Here is an 18,209-nt window from a genome sequence, read left to right on the forward strand (position 1 = left end):
GGAAAGGGAAAGCCTTTCTGCTCTTACCAAATTCCAACAAACAGTTCTCCATCCATCAGCCAACGAAGGAGTGATTAAGCAAATCAGGGAAAAGCTATGTTTATTGTCTATGTTGTTGTTGTTGTTATTATTATTATTATTCAAGTGTTTGTATCTGGCAGAGAAGAGAGGGGGATAGTCAATAGAGAGCATGATACCTTATTGTAGCCAGAGTGTTATGAATTTGTTTGGTAGGAAGTACGCTGCACAGACTGCAACTGGTCAAATGTGCATAAGGATTTTAGCCTCAAAATGAGCTTCTCTCTCTCTGTTTTCTGGGACCCATTTTGCCTGCAGAAGCTTTGAATTCCTGCAGCTGCTATGTAGAGCTCTTTAAATTATGATACAAGAAACAGGTGATCACCGGAGCCTTTTAAATCACATTTATTAACAGATGCAGAAAAAATACAAATAAAACCATATTCCCTCACCACCCGCAACTCCAACCGCCATTGACACAGAGAGTAAACCCATCTCTTGCCTGCCTGCCCCCCCCCCTTCCAGGTGCCTCCATAGAACTTATAGGGAAGGACACCTGCTCAAGTCTCATGGGATAGTACAGTCAGTGGGGTCCAAAGAGACAGTGACATCCGCCTTGCACTGAATGACGCTGGGCACACCAGGCAGTAGCTGGCAGCTTTGCAGTTCTGGAGCCACTTCCTTCACACACACTGCCTGGAGAAAAGACAAAAGACAGGAAGGAAAGATAAGTGCAAGAGCAGATACTCCACCTGAGCCTCCTTTGTCCAGGGCATGTACTTATTTGGGAATATGCCCTATGGACTTCTTATGTAATAGATTTCTTGGAGAGGAGTAGCAGGTTGTGAAGTTGGGGCTGTTGGTCTCCCTGGGCTTTTAACAATTCTACTGATACTCCAAGAGCCACTTTAAGTGAATGTAAGCCCCACTGAATGGCACTGAATTTATGGTACTTCTGGAGAAGTACATCTTGCATGGTGATGCAATATGAATAATGATACATATGCTTAATAGAGCTAACATTTTTTCTTGCTCATAATTTTCCTTTTTTTAAAATTAGATTTTTTTATTAGTTTATCAAAGTATAAAATACAAAGAAAAAAGTAGGGAAAAACTAAGAAAAGGGTGAGGGAAAAGAGGTATAATATACAGGGAGAAAAGGAAAGAAAAAGGCACCGACTTCCGAATCTCTTTAGCACAGAAGATAACATTACAACCACAACTTTCTGCTTTTACACAACAGTATGTACAAGCCATTTCTATAACAAAAAAACCATCTTAAGTTAACAAAGGCAAAATCAAAGTTTCATTTTTTTGTTTCATTGCAAGCACAAAATCTGGAAGCAATTTCAGAATAGGAGCAAGATTAGATCTCTTTGGATAAAAGAATCAATTTAACCATCTCTGCTTCTTGCTCATAATTGCTACCAATTTCCTATCTCAAAGATGTGTTTTCCAAAAGGCAACTGGGCTTCGTTTTATCCTTGAAGTCATTTCACTTCTCATCCAGGAAGCTTCTTCAGTCATAATTGAAGAAACTTCTTGGTTGAGAAGCAAAAACATATTCAAGGAAAAAAGTCCAGTTGCCTTTTGAAAAACGCATCTTTGGGACAACGATGACCTAGGTGACCAAGAATCTCCACAGACGGATTTCCTATGTTGTTTTCACTTTTGGTTAAAATGAGGAAAGCTACGAATTGGGAATGGAGCTGCTATAGTACATATTGTGGTAAAATAAAATGCAATACAGCACAGGGCTAACATAGACCACTGAACATAAAGTAGATGCATCAGAGACAAGATTTCCCCATTTATTTGTACCCATTCCCTGTGTTCTTATTCATGTTTATTTTTATTCCTGTTATCTTATACATGAGTGACTAAATAAATAAATGAATAAAATATTCACCCTCATCGACGGGCGCCCCTAAGCATCTTCCCTCTCCCCCGAGTTTACTCTCCGTCCCATTCCCGGAGCAACTTCTTACCAGGTTGCGCAGCCCGCCGAAATTCTGCCGCGACTCGGACATGGTGAGAGAGGATGCGGCGGGGCCGTCCTCGGCACTACTGTCCGCAGCGCCGTTGTCGTCGGAGCGGCGCATGTAAGGTGAACGGCGGATACCGGAGAGCAGCCCCGACGCCCTGCCCACCGAGTAGTAGCTGGGGCCGGCCGCCTGCTTGTACCACGCCCCGGCGGGAGGGCTGAGCAGCAGGGCCAGGGTGAGGCAGAGCAGCGCCAGGATCGGTGGTCCGCTCATGCTGCCAAGGACTTGAAACGGCTGGGCTGGGAGGTCGCCATCGGGCGCCTCCTTTTATAACACCGGGGAGGCAGAGAGCGGGGACCAGCCAGGCGGCTCAGAAGCCCCCGAACGGGCGGTAGAGACGAGCACGTGACGCGGCGCTCTCTTCGCGGGGAAGCTGCCTGCTCCGGCGGGGCGGGGGCGGTTGGACGGCTGGATTTTGCTTTAGCGCAGGGGGTCTTCAAACTTGGCAACTTTTAAGACTTGTGGCTTAGCTGGCTGGAGGATTCTGGGAGTTGAAGTCCACAAGTCTTAAAGTTGTCAAGTTTGGGGATCCCTGCAAGTTTAACTCTTTTCCCCGCGTCCGTTCCGCCGACTTCCCTCGCGAGCTGTGGGGCTCCGACACAAGTCCGCCTCCCGTTTCTCCTTTGGCGGGAAGAAATAAGGCTCGAAGAACGACGCGCTGGGCTCGCTCCTCCGTCGAGAGGATGAGGCCAGAGTGAAGGTTCCCTGGGGGCGGGGGGGAAAAGCGCTGGCCCTCAACGACCTAGGTGACCAAGGTTAGCGACCAACACCCGTCGCTAACCGAACCCCGAGAGTCATGGAAGGCCGCCCCCCCCACTTATAGATGCACTGGAAACATATAACAAGATGATTTGTTAGCAGAATAGTTTGTGGCTGGTGGGAACGCAGTCCATATTCCTCTCACATCTTTCCCCAATATTGTTTAGTTTTAGCAGCATTGGCAACGAAATCTGACTTTGGCACATGAATCTATAGATAAATTAAGTGGTTTAGGTTTGTGTTTTATTTCTCTCAAATCTCCATGTGCAAACAATTTAAAATCTATTTTTTTACAAGTGGTTCTGATGGTTAAAAAGGGGTTAACTAGGCTGTTGACAAGCCCTTTCTGCAATTGTAGGTATTTATATGCAGTGCAAATATCTACATTTATTTCTGCCTGTTATACAGGTAGTACTCAACAACCACAGATTAACAGAGTTGGAAGGGACCTTAGGTTATCTAGTCCAAACCCTCCCTTCAAGCAGGAGACCCTACACGCTTTCTGACAGATGGCAGTCCAGTCTCTTCTTTAAAGCTTCCAGTGCTGAAGCTCCCACAACTTCCGAAGGCAACTTATGTTCCATTAGTTGATTGTTCTAACTCAGAAAATTTCTCCTTATTTCTAGGTTGAATCTCTCCTTGGTCAACCACAATTGAGCCCAGAATGTATATTGCTAAAAGATTTGTAAAGTGAGTTTTACCCCATTTTACAACCTTTCTTGCCACAGTTGCTAAGTGGATAGTTGCAGTTGTTAAGTTAGTAACATAGTTAAATGAATCTGATTTCCCCATTGATTTTGCTTGTCAGGTCATAAAAGCTGTTCACTTGACCCTGTGACACTGCAACCATCATAAATATGAACCAGTTGCCAAGCACCTGGATTTTGATCACATGACTATGGGGATGCTGCAAGGGTTGTAAAAGGGAGAAAAATGGTTATAAGGCACTTTTTTCAGTGCCATTGTAATTTTGTATGGTTACTAAATGAACTGTTGTAAATCAAAGGCTACCTGTACTGCAATCCTTGATTCTGGACTGGACAATTGTTTCTTGCTAAAACAGGATGGTGAGAATAATGCTTTTAATTTTAACAGAATAAAAGTTTGTTCTTTCAAGTAGATGGCTCACAGCTATAGTAAAATGCTGATCAATTACTAAGGAGAATATGAATCAGGAACCCTGGTAGCACCTTCTCCAGCTATTAAACTTTATTAAAAGTCATAATCATTTCAGTCCATGAAAATAATTTTTGCCTTAAAAGAGTATCTTAAAAAGAATTGTTAGTTGGAAAACCAGCTTCCTGTTTTTTTTGCTACCATACATGGCTCTTCTACAAATAAGATAGTGTTTGTTGCTGCCCTCTTATGTTATCTGGATCATCTAAAAAATTCCTAATCCAGTTGTAGTGCAATAACCCATGTATCAATGATATGGTGTACAGTATGCCTACTGTTCTATTGTTGTATAACAAAATGTATACAATTTGTAAAGCAAAGCCCCAATAGCAGTCCAAAATAATAATAAACTGTATAACGAGTATTTTAAGTTATAGTGTGTTTTTCATTCTCCAAAGATAAAAATCACTCTGCCAGTTTTCAGCTATTTCCAATTGCAGAAATTTCAAAAGCCACACAAAGTCACTTACATTGTGTGACTTAGCAGAGGTGAATATGCAGAATCTTGCAGAAATCTACATTCTTCATCACATTTGGTAACAAAACCATCAACCTAGAAAATGACTTTTTGTCAATACTTAGCCATCAAAAGGTGTAGTGTAACAATGTTAAGTCTCAGTAAACCGGCACACCTATTGTTCCTTTATCTCAACGCTTAAATTTTCTCCTACATGCCCTTAGTTGCCCCTCCTCCAAATTGTAGTCCCTGATAAGAATTTTTTCCTCTTGAACTTAGTGCTATGTGAATACTAGTCAATTAAATTTTATTTAGCAAACAATGATTAATCAAAGCATGGCTATCAAATACATTTATATACATTATATTCCAAATATATTTAGAAATATATTTCCAAAACATGGAAGTATAGTTATTGCCTGGTTTCAGGCCTGAAACCAGGCAATAACTCCTATAGAAAGCAGAAAAGCAGCTAAACAAAAATGAGATATATTTACAGCTAGAAATAAAACAGAGGCAGGTACAAAAATACAATTTTCATTTAATTAAAATTTGCTCAGGGGGACAAAGTTTGGGGAACATTGGGAAGAGCATATTTTTTTGAATATAGTTAATTGTAGTGATCTGTTGTGTTTTAGAAGACCCTGGTATGATATTTGTGACCAAAAAGCACAATTCTCCATGCTGTGGAAGATCCCAGAACTCATCAAAAGTGATAGGTAACTGTTCTTTTAAATAGATACTTTTTCCTTGATGGCTATTTAGTTAGCATCACTTTTTCATTTTAATACCATAAAGGGTTTCAATTGCACACGGAAGGCAGGGGTGGCATATCCAGCAATGATTAGCACCCACATGAGGATGAAACATCAGAAACAGTTGGTTTATCGCTGCATAGCTACGAAACTAAGCTCATGTGGGAATCTTTTCCATAATCATTAGATTGACAAAAGATCATGAATATTGCTGCCTTTCTCATACATTTTATTCTATCATCTTTCTGCTTAACCGTCAAAAGAATTGGCCACAGATAGCTGCAGTCCTGGCTAGAACCAAACGTGAAGAATCACAATCTGGGTTGAAACAGGCCAGGAGCATTGCAAGGAATGACTCATTGGAACCACCCTGTAGAAATAATCTCATTTATTTCTTGGAAATAAACACAATCTGATAGTGTTTTCAGAACAAAGAGTTTGATGTAGTGGTTAACCAGGAGACTGTGAATTCTGGTATCACCTTAGACACAAAAGCCAGATGAGTGACCTTGGACGAATCATTCTTTCAGCCCAACTCATCTCATAGGGTTGTTGTGGGGAAAATAGGAGAAAGGTATACATGTGTTCAACATCTTGTCTTATTTATAAAATAATAGGTAAACGTTCCCCTCATACATATGTGCTAGTCGTTCCCGACTCTAGGGGGAAGTGCTCATCTTTTTCAAAGCCGAAGAGCCAGCGCTGCCCAAAGACGTCTCTGTGGCCAGCATGGCTAAAGGCCAAAGGTGCACGGAACGCTGTTCCCTTCCCACTAAAGGTGGTTCCTATTTTTCTACTTGCATTTTTTATCTGCTTTCGAACTGCTAGGTTGGCAGAAGCTGGGACAAGTATGGCATGTCATACATGGACCAACAATGTAAATTAACGTTTCAACTAGATTAGTAGAACCAAATAAAATGTAAAAAAAAAAAATCTTCAAAAGTCAATGTCTAGGCTTGTGATGGCGAATCTATGGTACGCGTGCCAGAGGTGGCATGCAGCGCCCTCTCTAATGGCACACAAGCCATTGCCCCAGTTCAGCTCTGCTGGCCAGCTGGTCTTCGGGTCTCTGCTGCGCATCTGTGGGGATGGGTGGGATGCGGGGTGGCGTGTGTGCACGTGTGGGGATGAAGGGTGCATGCATGTGCCTCCCGCCGCCCAGCTGGTCTTCAGGTCTCTGCCGTGTATGCATGGGGGGTGGGGCACATGCAGAGGGTCACAAGTGCATGTGAGGGGGTTGAGTGCACGTGTGGGGGCAGAGCGCATACATGTGTGTGCACATTGCATTTTGGGGAGTTGGCCGCATGTGTGTTTTGGGCACTCCAACTGGAAAATGTTAGCCATCACTGGTCTAGGCCATTTAACTATTGAAGCACAGCATTGTTTATATTAAAAAAATCAAGATACTGGACCACTATATAACCTTACAGCTGGTCACAATATGATCTATAGTTTGAGGTGAGATCCTGCAGTTACATTGAGGGGAGAATACTACATCCCATTTATATAGTGTCCTGGCAGAAGCCATGTGAGGTGCAAATCCTATTCAGGATTGTTCAGCGCTGACATGGTCGTTCAAAGCCTAGCACCTTTTTTGAGGAGTCATTTATGTGTCTTCCTATAACTGGGTGTTCAGTGAACCATTTGGCTTTCCATTAAGAATTGATGTTAACAGTTGTTAGCCCAATGTTGTGCAAGTGCCAGTGGGGGTTTCCTTGATTTGAGTCGTCCTGCTGATAAATGAGGAAGGTTGGCATTGCATTGGTAGGAGTGGTTAATAATTTTTCTGTATTTTCTCACTAGTATTTTCTCCCTTCATAAGGCTGGCAGTGCTACATGGCTCAGAACAGGAAGCCCGCAAGTTAGAGTTTTAATACATCCACTTATAATCCTCATGGCGTTGTTGAATCTGGCAGAATAAAAATTTAATAAAAAAATATTATACTGCAGGTCAAATGTGTAGCAAAAATGCTGGCACAATATAGCAATAGCAGTAGACTTATATACCGCTTCATAGGGCTTTCAGCCCTCTCTAAGCGGTTTACAGAGAGTCAGCATATTGCCCCCAACAATCTGGGTCCTCATTTTACCCACCTCGGAAGGATGGAAGGCTGAGTCAACCCTGAGCCGGTGAGATTTGAACCGCTGAACTGCTGATCTAGCAGTAGCCTGCAGTGCTGCATTTAACCACTGCGCCACCTTGGCTCTTGAGCTATGGACTCCTTGTCAACTTTTAGATATAAATCAAAAGTTTATATTAGTAGGAATGTTTTCTCTGTTTTGAACAAGTTGATCCCATATTATTAAGTTAAAATTGAGGCCTAAAACTACAAAGAGTCAAGAAGTCAAGAATTTTTATTTGTCTACTAAAGCAAGGCATCAGTAATACACATCACAAAAAAGTGAGATTTGGGTGTTTTACGTTGAAGTTGAAAGTACACATTTTACAACAGTATTTAAAACAACAGTTGTAATAAAAATACAACTGAGACATCTATCTTACACAAATAATCCTATTTCATTTCAATTGACTGCTAAAATTGAAACTGGAAGTTTGTTTACTTATTTCCTTCATACCAACAGTCATCACTTTCTTTGCATTTTATAGACTTTGAGAGCTCAGCTGGTAGTACCATACATTGGGACATCTGTATTATAGGATGATGGCATTGAGAAAATATTGTAATATATAATAACAGTTTTCTTCTCCTTGATTCTATATTGATATTAGTAACTCTGGCAACTCAGAACATATGTATAATATTCAGGGGACACAAAAGGATGAATCTCAACAAGCGCTGTGAATCCATGAGATCCAAAGGAAGCTGGGGGAGAAATCTTGCCCAAGTCATTCTTTGAACTTCCATTCCTGTCGGCACATTGGACAGTGCTGTTGAACTTGTTGAGAATTAAGCCACTTCAGTATGCAGTGCATGTGGAAACAGTGTGAACACTGTCCCCACACAAGAGGACAATCATCTCCAGGCACCTTACCTGAAAACACAAGTTTTAATAGGGCAAAATCAAAGGAATACTCAGTTTAGGAGGAAACACACAAACAAAAATTAAGATTAATACTTACAGTCAGGGCAGCATCCATTAAAAGCCATTCGACAAATGCCACAGTTCTCATCATTAGCAACCCAGAGCCAGGAAGCAACCCCATGCCAGCTCTTGATTTTCACCTTCATTGTAGTCAGACTTCTAAGGTCAGAATAGTATCTGAAGGGCAGGAAAAAAAATAAGGTTAACTTCTTTTGTTGCTTTTTATATAGCCCCTTTAAAGATGAAAAACTGTTATTTAAAATACCATTATTTTACACACAGCTTCATACTTTATAAGAGATACTGGGCCATTGTTTTTGCTAACAGTTAAAACTTGGTACTCCTTGGTTGTTTTCTTGCAGAAGCTTCAATATTCAGCTAGGGAACATTTTCAATGTCAGAAGGAATAGGATTTACATTCTGTTTATAATAGCTTACCTGTGTGCATTGATGGGACCGTTTTCTTCTTGTTGGTTAATGGGATACTGTTAACCTCTTGATTGTTGGTCTGCTGTTAATCCTGGTGTTAATCCCTGCTTATCTGGATGTTGATTGCTGATGAGGGTTTGGTCTCCTTTGAATAGTATGTAAATATCTATGTAAATGATGAATGCATGATAAATATCTATTGCATTTACAAATTAAAAGATAGCACAAAGATTGCCTCTTATTTGGCAGAAGTCTCTGAGACAATCCTTAAATTCCATAAAACAACATTTCATATACCTAAGAGCAACCTTTTTTACAGGTACACAGGAGAAAAAATATATCTTAAAAGGTTGCTAAATTAAATGCGTTATGAGTATTTTTTGGGGGGGTGGGTGGGTGTTAAAATAGGAAATCTATCCTGCACAATGTTTTAAAGTTCACCCCTCTTTTGCTTGAAACTGGGTGTTTAATTAGGAAACTAGCATAGGTGAATAAAAAATAAAGTTGCTTTAGGTATTAAATTCTTTAAAATTGTATTAAGCATTTAGAAAAGACTGTAAAACATGAAATATGAAATGCATATAAGAATAAAAGAGTAAAATATAATTGTAGAACAAAAATAATCATGGCATCTATAATGTAATGGAGGTTAGTTTTTCACTATATGGTTAGTTAATTATAAAGTTATGACACATCATTTACTAAAGGAAGACTCAAAAGTCCTAATTCAAACTAAAAATACAAGGTTAGCACAATATAAGACACAGAACTAAATTTATAGGCTATAATAGATTACGACACGCTGGGAAAATAATTTCTTATAAAATTCAAATATAAACTATAAATACTAAAAAAGTAACTTAGTATGTGGTACAAATGTACAGAGTAAATGATAATTTAAGAAAAGTTCCATTTAGACCAGATTTACTTTTTAAATGAATGATTATTTTTAACTTTGAAATATAGTCCTATAACTTAATTAAGAATTCTTTAAGCAAAGGACCAAACACTCTTTCTTATACAATTAGTTTATATAAAATTAGTTCTGCACACTTTGAAGAAATATATGGTTTAATAAAATTTAATAAAATATGTCTGGCTGCAAGGAGAAGTCAACTTCCAAACTTTGTCTCACTTAGTATATATTATTTTCCCAAACTATTGAGCTTTACCAAATTGCCATTACATCTGACAAAAAATTATCCACCTTGCTCATTGCACTGACAACAGTTTCTAGAAAATCAGTTACTAACTATAGCAATTAGGACATATTACAATGGAATAACTAGGCAATGATAAAACATCTTGTAACAATTTTATCTGAAAACAATATTTGGAGTAAATTTAAAATTCTTCTGCCATTGAAATTCCCATGGTTGCATCTCTATTACACTATTCAAATTTGGCATCCATTCAATCATGCAATCTTTGACCTATCTTATCTCCAAGTCCTATTTCATTAACAGTTTATAAATTAAGTCCATTAAGTTTCAAGTTGCAATTTTTGAAGATATTACCGATAATTACAGTCTAACTTGCCTTTTCACCAAAACGAATATAATGGAAAAACTCTTCCTCCAATTTATAAGTCTCAGTTGATGCAATTTTACCGCATGCTAAACACTAAAATAAACATACATCATAAATACTATAAAAATAGTTTGACTCTCTACTGCTAACCCTCAGGAAAACGTAGCAGGTTTCTTATTCATTACCAGTTTCGCCATCACATTTTTTTTTCTTTACTTGGTCTAGTATTGCAAACTTAAAACCAAGATTGTTTAATTAAACTTCACCTTCGGGGAAAGGGGCAGAATTCGTATTTTCAATTTTTACCTTTGCTTTCTCCTATTATTTAGTCAGATGAAACATTCTGGGCAATTCTAAAACTGGATATTATATTATTATCCTATTGTCTTTGTTCATAACGCTTGATATTACGACACTAGGAAAAACAGGGTGGCAACGGAGGAACAACAAAAAATGCACTCCTGCCAGCGGGTTGAGAGAGAAGGAACGGAAACACGACACACTAAACTAGATGAATTTACACGATCACCTTCATTCCCGGGTTTACTAATCAAGTTGTAAATTCGCAAAGATAAGGCTAACACGTCACTAGGGGGATACCAATTGAGAGGCCGCTGCGAACCCCGCCTGCCTTTCTTCCTCCCTTCCTCCGCCCCCCCCCGTCTCCCCATAGCCAGAGGCTAAGAGAAAACTCCACCCACCGCCCCGCCCCTTTTATTGTCGTCGTCCCCCGTCGCCCCCCCAATCACCCTTCGCGCCCAAACTCAGCTCTTCCCACCCCTACCCCCACACCCCCATCGGAGGTCCCCACCCTCTCTAGCCACCCCTACTTCTTCTCGCAGGCCCCGCTCCTATAAAGCCTGGCCAAGGGAAGGCAGCCTTTTATTTCCTTCACGAAACCAAGTTTGTCCGCTGACGCTCTTTCCACCCCTCCATTCCTTATATCCTGCCTCATCCGTTTCCGGTCCCCGGTATAGCGCGGCCGGAAGTGTAGGCCCAGGAGCCGGAGGGAGCCGCCATCATGGGCGACAAAATGGACATGTCTTTGGACGACATCATCAAGCTGAACAGGAGTCAACGGGGCGGAGGTGGCCGAGCCGGAGGTGGTCGAGGCCGGGGAAGAGGAGCTACGGGTCGAGGAGGAGGAGCTGGGCGAGGAGGAGCTGGACGCGCAGGCGGAGGCGGCCCCGTCCGGAACAGAGCCGCTCTGTCCCGGGGAGGCGGCAGGAACAGGCCCGCGCCCTACAGCCGGGTAAGGCCTCACCTAGCAGGTTCTTCCCTCGAGTTACGGGCATGATCGAGACGGAGAAGCGGACTTTTAAAGTTGTCGGGGAAGCGGCGTTGGGGCGAGATTCTCCGGCGCCTTTAAGGGAGGGACGCTCTCTGTTAGGATTTCGGCGCTTGGTTCTGTATCTTGTGCTTAGGTTTCCTTTAGGCCATAAAATTTGGTAACGAAAATGTTGAACCGAATAGAAAAAATCGGGCTGTAGTGATCGGAGCTCGTTCTCTTCGCAGCCAAAACAACTCCCTGAAAAGTGGCAACATGATTTGTTCGAGAGTTGCTTTGGCCCTGGCGCTGGCGTGGAAACGGGTGGAAAGCTCCTCGTCTCTAATCTGGATTTTGGTGTTTCGGATGCAGACATACAGGTATGTTTGTTCTTAATAAAGGATCCCGGATAGTGCGTAAATGGAATAAACTATACCATTTATCATAGTTTTCATTTATTTTCTAACAATATTGAAGACACAAACATTTTAGTCTTACTAAAGTCTTACTGAAATGATTTTTTTTATGGCAGAGAATTGATTCTAGCATCAACCTGTAACATATATTAGCCACAATATTCAACATTGATATGCTATATTTTTAAAGTGATAGCATATACTTTTAGTGCCATTTTGTTATAAAATTTTCATGCAATGCTGCTTTATTGCAAACCAACTTTCAGGTACATTTGAACTTTCTGGTAGTACAAATGTTTCATTTGTTAAGGGAACTATTCTGGTGGCCCATTCATATTGTTGAACAGATCTGTTGGCTTGTTCTTGAAGCTGGGGAAAATACAAAAATAGCTTATATCTAATTCAAATGCAGCTTCATTTCTTCATTGAATAACTATTGATGTAATCTTATTGCTATCTCTAGGCTGAATCCTAAAACAAAGAGAATGCCAGGAGACTGATATATTGTAGCGATTAGAATAATGTTTCTCAACCTTGGAAATTTTGAGAATGCAGGCTGGGGAAAATTCTGGGAGTTGAAGTTCACATATCTCAAAGTTAGCAAGGTTGAAGAACACTGTATTAGAATATTGACTGGGGAAGGTTCAAATCCACTGTTAGGCTCACAAAGGTACTTTGGTCAGCTGTTATAGCTCAGTCCATCCTCATAGAACGGAAACATGTACAAAATAGGTTTTGTATATAAACTGTCTTCATCTCCCTTGATAACAAATAGAGAAAATCAGTAACAGTTTGACATGAATATTATAAGCAGTTTTTTAATGTTCTGAAATTAGCCTCCTTGACTATAAATACACTGATTTATTGTATTTATAATTTTCTCAGCCGGTTCATATTTTGTACTGGCTTTAATTGTTTTAGAATTGCTGCCCAGAGTTATTTTGGTTGAGGTGGGTAGGTATGGAAAATAGATTGATTGGGAGATGATAAAATATTAATCTTTACATATCAGTTGAAGCAGAAAAAAGCAACATTAACACGAATGTTTTATAGACATAAGAGCAAAATGACATGCATAGGGATATATTCTCCTCTATTATAATTTCTAGGCTCTCTCAATAAACTCAATAAAGACCTCTTTACCATTCTCAGATACATTAACCTTGCCTTTCCATTATTTCAGGAGCTTTTTGCAGAATTTGGGACACTGAAGAAGGCAGCAGTACACTATGATCGTTCTGGACGAAGTCTAGGTACTGCAGATGTTCATTTTGAGAGGAAGGCTGATGCTCTGAAGGCTATGAAGCAATACAATTGCGTTCCCTTGGATGGTATGTATGTACTTGCTAATCATATTGGGTTGTTACAAAAGGATGAGAGATGATCTGACATGGTTTGGGTAATAAACTAGCTACTTGTATATAAGCATTCTCCTTAGGTAGCAAGGAACTACTTTAGGGCAAGTACATGGAATACAATGTAATGAAGTAGTGGACTGGTAGAGGAGTATTCAGAGCTCCATTCTCCTTTCATGTGTCCAGCATATAAATTGATGGCTGCTAGAAGAATAAGAGCCATCTTTTCTGCATGGATCTTTCCCTGACCATTCTCTATGGGCATTTTTTTGCTGTTAGATTTATTTTAAGTTGTTATGGTAATCATGTACATTCTTTTTATTATTCTTAGGACGTCCCATGAACATTCAGCTGGTTACATCACAGATAGATACACAGAGGAGACCAATACAGAGGTAAAAAAAACTTACCCTAATGTTCATTTCTTTAGTTAAGATAGATTATGCTGTAGCCTATAGTTTTCAGGATTTTGTAATGGCACTTGTATATTATTACTACAGACACTGGTAAGTCTACCATATTCATACAGAAAACTTGAAGTTGATTTTTTTTACTTAAAAAGTGAAGTGAAAGCTCTGTTTAAGTATTATTACAACATTAGAGTGGGTAACATGTTATGTGGACCACAGTCATTTGTATATAAGGGGAAAAAATAAGGGAAAAACACTTTACAATCTGGATATTCCTCACTCAATAGACTGTTCAAGTCATTTTGTATACTTATATATATTTGCATCTTATAGTATAATTGATTTGCTTTCCTTTAAATTAGTTTTCTAAATTTAGAAAAAATAAATTTTTAAAGAATAATCAGATCAAATTTCTTGATAATTTATTAGTCATGATTCCAGAAAAAAATGAAATGGGAATAGTATCACTTTATATTATTTTCTAAATAATAGTTACATTACAATTTCTCAAGTATCCAAAATTGGTATTTGATCTTATTATATACTTCATATTGCAACCCTGCTATCCAGCAAAAAGATTTTCTATTTCAGAGTTTAGATTCCAACATACTGTTAATTATTATCATAAACCAAAGTAGGCCTATTGTGTATTATGTACTTTGGTACTTAAAATAGAGACTAGAGAAATTCTGTATTTTTCTAAAGTAATTGTAATCAAAGGGCCTCCAGTTTGTAAAAGACATCAGTTACAATGATTCATTTTTGTGGTTTGTTGATCATGTTCTGTGGTAGTGCTTACTTTTACATTAGCCTCCAGACTGATGTACTTTGCATTTTCGCTTATATATGACTAAGCACCTCTAATTCTGTATCTCTTGATATTAGTGTAAGTAGAGGAGGTATGACAAGAAACCGTGGTGGCTCAGGTGGCTTTGGTGGTGGCAACAGACGAGGCAGTCGTGGCAATAGAGGCAGAGGCAGAGGTGCTGGTAGGAGTTCCAAACAGCAGCTCTCTGCAGAAGAATTGGATGCACAGTTGGATGCTTATAATGCTAGGGTGAGTAATTTACTAAAGACGATTGAGGCAGAATGTTGCCCTGATGAGTGAATGGGCATGTACAGCTCCTATAACTTTGGAGCAATTTTTATGTTAAATAGCTAATTGGCATGTATGTTTTCAGTTGCTTGTATGCTCTTCCTGGGTATGAAAACCACACTAATGTGAAAGCAATCCTGACAACACTAGTTAATTATGAGTCTAGTATGATTATCTGATCATGTTTATGTCATTGAAATTAACATGATGGAACTTGTACTGAACCACAAAATCAAGTTCTATAATGTAATAGCAATTCTAAACTCTACGTTTTTCATGAATGTATCCAGATGTATTTTGCTTTTTTAATTGCTGTTCTGCTTGGATCAGATTGGATTTTATAATGTTATAAATATTATTTAGAACTAGAATTGTATTTATGTGTGTACACTGTACACATGCATGAATGCATAAACCATACATTGTTATCTATAAGGCCATGGCACTAGTGAAACATTATAGAATCTATTATATATAAGTAGCTTTAATAAGTTATTGCCATTGCTACTGAATGATCATCTCTGAAAATTAGCATGTATTAAATGTTCAGCAGGCCTGCATTTAAATTGAGATAGGTTCAGATATTTATGCATACATATATATGGAAAGAACTCTCCATCTTTTAAATGTGCTTAAAACAACTTTTCTCATGAAAATCTAGAATTTGGGGATTGTGCTCCTTCAAATACTTTAAAGCTGAAATTGAAAGTCATTTTGAAAAAAATCCTTTCCTGGATGTGAATCTGCCTTGAAATAATTCATGGCAAAGTATGTAATATCAGTTATTTCTGCCACTAGAGAATCAGTATGCTTAGCCTGTTGCTTTCTTTAGCTTTCAGTTAATTCTTTACAGACAGGTAATTGTCTTTTTGTTTCTTTTTAGATGGATACCAGTTAAATCTAATGATGCGTCACATGCATGGAAAGGACTGCAAACATCTCATTCCATGCTCCCTAGTGGGAGGGAAAGGGTGTATAGCGGCGGCTACTAATATCAAGAATGGGATTTGTTTTACTTTTATGTTTTGAAATAGGTTTTAAACTCATGTAAAGGTTTCTTTCTTTTTTTTAAATTCTGAAACAGATCTGTTTTGTACCGAGTTATTTTTGGGAAAAATTTTACTGGTTGCCTGTTGGGCCAAAGTGGCTTTTTCACTTTGGCAGTAATAAAATAGAAATGTGTCTAGAGCTGTAAATGTCTGCTTCATGTTGCAGCTGGAGCCTAGCCTTTGGGCTGCAAAAGCAAAGATGAATAGGGGAAGCAGATTGCCTGCTAGCCCCCAGCTAAATAGTTGGTGCTGATTGCCCTTCCCATGAGGAGGGATTCTGTTCTCTCAGGTCTCCCTCCTCCACTCTGCTTCAGAAGGGGTTTGTAAATTCTGCATCCCACCATCTTCTGTGTGCTAATTCTTCTCCTTCAATTTGTGCAAAAGCCACCATTGTGACTACTGTTGCAGGGAGATGATGTTCCCTGGTGAAGCTGACTTTGGAGGTCATGGGGAGGGAGTAAATTTCTTGTTAAAGTTGTTTTGTATTTAACACTTGATTCCAAAGTTCAGTGCTGGTCCCTCAGTATTTTTACTGTAAAATAGTTGCTGTGAAAATTCAGTGACACCAACATGCCAAGTAAAGATTTAGTCTTTCAACTTGTAATTCCCTATTGAATTCTTATTTCAAGTAAATCTAAAGACATTTGTAATGGTCTATGCTTAAATTTATTACATAATGGATTACAACTATTTCTAGATTTTAACTGGTGTGGGATGGAGTAAATATCAGACTAATGTTAAAACTTTCATCTTTGTTGGGTGAGATACCTAAAGGGTAACCTCTCTTCTACATCCTCAAGATGTTGTAAAAAACATTAATGGCTCTGTGGTTATTGCTACATTGCCCCTTCAACATCAGAATATCCTAATATTACAATGCATCAATAATTTGAAAAAGTGGATTATAGCAGGGTACCAAAGTTATGCAGGAGTAACAGCCAAAGGAAGATTCTTGATATTTAAGATATTTAACAAAAAAGACTTCTACATAGCAATGAAACAAGTATATGTAAATGCTAGATGTTGGAAAATAGTAATACATGACACTTTTATTATCTACATAAGCTTAATAGTAAATATTTGGGGAAACTGTTCAGTTGCAAATAATTTACATTCACTCTAATTAAGGCCTATGTTAAAAAAAGCTTAACCATACATTTAAAAGATGACTGGGTTTGGACAAGTTAATGACAAAATACATTAATATAAAGTGAAAACACTACCATCATTTGTACTTAATTTCATCTTAACATCCATATAATGTGAAGTATGCTCATAGTTTTGTATGTTGAGGCAATATGTTATTTTCATAATTGTGCAGATACCCTAGATTAGTAGGAAATACTGGTCTAAGCAAGAGCTTCTCTAATGTATATCATAGCTATAAAAATTAGTAGAGACTTGAAACTTGGTTAATTACTATGGCATAATCTGGAAACAATTCTTCAATGTTATTGAACTACAGTTCTCAATAGCTAATGAAGAGGGTATCTGGAAACCCACAAATTTCTTACTTTTTTAAAGAAACGTAACCTTTGTTCTTATTTTGAAATATTGCAATTTTTGTGTTAGCAGTTATGTTTAATTTTATTGATTAATTGCGGATATTTTGCTAGGGCAGTGAGAGAGACATACCAGTAATACTTAAGAAATTTGTAATAGGACATCAATATTTGGAAAACTATGAAAAAGCTGCCATTGAATGAACAAATTATAGAATATAACATGTAGAATTGGTAGAATGGTTAATGGGGGAACAGGGTGAAGGGTACAGAACCCACAATCAGAATACAACTATAATACTGTATGCTAGGATTTTTGCCAGCTTTTAAACAAATGTTTGGCCAATTAGAAATTAAGACAATCTCATTGCTCATTTGCTAGAATTAGGAATTATAGTATAGCACGAGATGGTGAGATAGTATCATCGACGCAGTGAACATGGATTTGGACAAACTCAGAAACGGTGAAGGACGGGAGCCTGGCGTACTATGGGACCATGGAATCACGAAGAGTCCGACACAATTTGGCGACTGAACAATAGCGCGCAAAGGCTGTAACGATCAAGATAGCTGGAAGGAGTTTCAGGTCTTGGTTCAATTGCTACTATATTAAAACGGGTCTTGTGCAATGGTACAATGCCTAATAAAATTCATAGGCTTTATTATGGCCTCAATGAATATAGGAGAACAAGTCGCTCTCCAGCTATATTGGGATTTGTAGGACCTGCAGTAATCTTTGCTTAAATTTAGGAAGCAAACGGATGGGAATGGACTGCAACTTTGGGTTAAATAGTCGGTATAGACACACAAGAGAATAAAGGGTAACCGATTTTGTTCAATCTAACGTGCCGAAGAAAAGAACCGTTAAATTGGGTAGCTATCAAGAGCATTCATTTTGAA

General features: G+C 38.7%; 3 protein-coding genes across 5 annotated transcripts; 1 reads left to right on the forward strand and 2 right to left on the reverse strand.

Annotated features, from left to right (window-relative positions):
- Positions 1 to 407: 407 nt before the first annotated feature.
- NPB (neuropeptide B) lies at positions 408 to 2,408 on the reverse strand. Its single transcript, XM_014061375.2, has 2 exons — positions 2,007 to 2,408; positions 408 to 714 (listed from the first exon to the last, which is right to left on the reverse strand). The coding sequence occupies exons 1-2, from the start codon at positions 2,274 to 2,276 to the stop codon at positions 586 to 588; spliced, it is 399 nt and encodes a 132-aa protein (XP_013916850.2). The 5' UTR covers positions 2,277 to 2,408; the 3' UTR covers positions 408 to 585.
- Positions 2,409 to 7,547: 5,139 nt separating this feature from the next.
- On the reverse strand, positions 7,548 to 11,171 carry ANAPC11 (anaphase promoting complex subunit 11). Of its 3 annotated transcripts, none has more exons than XM_087710090.1 (4): positions 11,045 to 11,171; positions 8,694 to 8,829; positions 8,293 to 8,432; positions 7,548 to 8,204 (listed from the first exon to the last, which is right to left on the reverse strand). In XM_087710090.1, exons 3-4 carry the CDS (start codon positions 8,399 to 8,401, stop codon positions 8,059 to 8,061), a joined length of 255 nt encoding a protein of 84 aa, XP_087566216.1. In that variant the 5' UTR covers positions 8,402 to 8,432; positions 8,694 to 8,829; positions 11,045 to 11,171; the 3' UTR covers positions 7,548 to 8,058. The 3 variants fall into 3 exon arrangements, with proteins under 3 accessions (XP_087566216.1, XP_013916870.1, XP_013916869.1); XM_014061395.2 differs by having other exon boundaries at positions 8,694 to 8,850; XM_014061394.2 differs by lacking the exon at positions 11,045 to 11,171 and adding an exon at positions 10,521 to 10,845 and having other exon boundaries at positions 8,694 to 8,850.
- Positions 11,172 to 11,176: 5 nt separating this feature from the next.
- Positions 11,177 to 15,946, forward strand: ALYREF (Aly/REF export factor). Its single transcript, XM_014061393.2, has 6 exons — positions 11,177 to 11,466; positions 11,730 to 11,861; positions 13,081 to 13,228; positions 13,584 to 13,647; positions 14,548 to 14,719; positions 15,642 to 15,946. Exons 1-6 carry the CDS (start codon positions 11,236 to 11,238, stop codon positions 15,654 to 15,656), a joined length of 762 nt encoding a protein of 253 aa, XP_013916868.1. The 5' UTR covers positions 11,177 to 11,235; the 3' UTR covers positions 15,657 to 15,946.
- The last annotated feature ends 2,263 nt before the right edge of the window (positions 15,947 to 18,209 follow it).

Source organism: Thamnophis sirtalis, unplaced genomic scaffold (genome assembly GCF_051295495.1).
Source record: "Thamnophis sirtalis isolate CommonGarterSnake01/CBP01778 unplaced genomic scaffold, rThaSir2_p1.2 scaffold_3, whole genome shotgun sequence".
Classification (NCBI taxonomy): domain Eukaryota; kingdom Metazoa; phylum Chordata; class Lepidosauria; order Squamata; family Natricidae; genus Thamnophis; species Thamnophis sirtalis.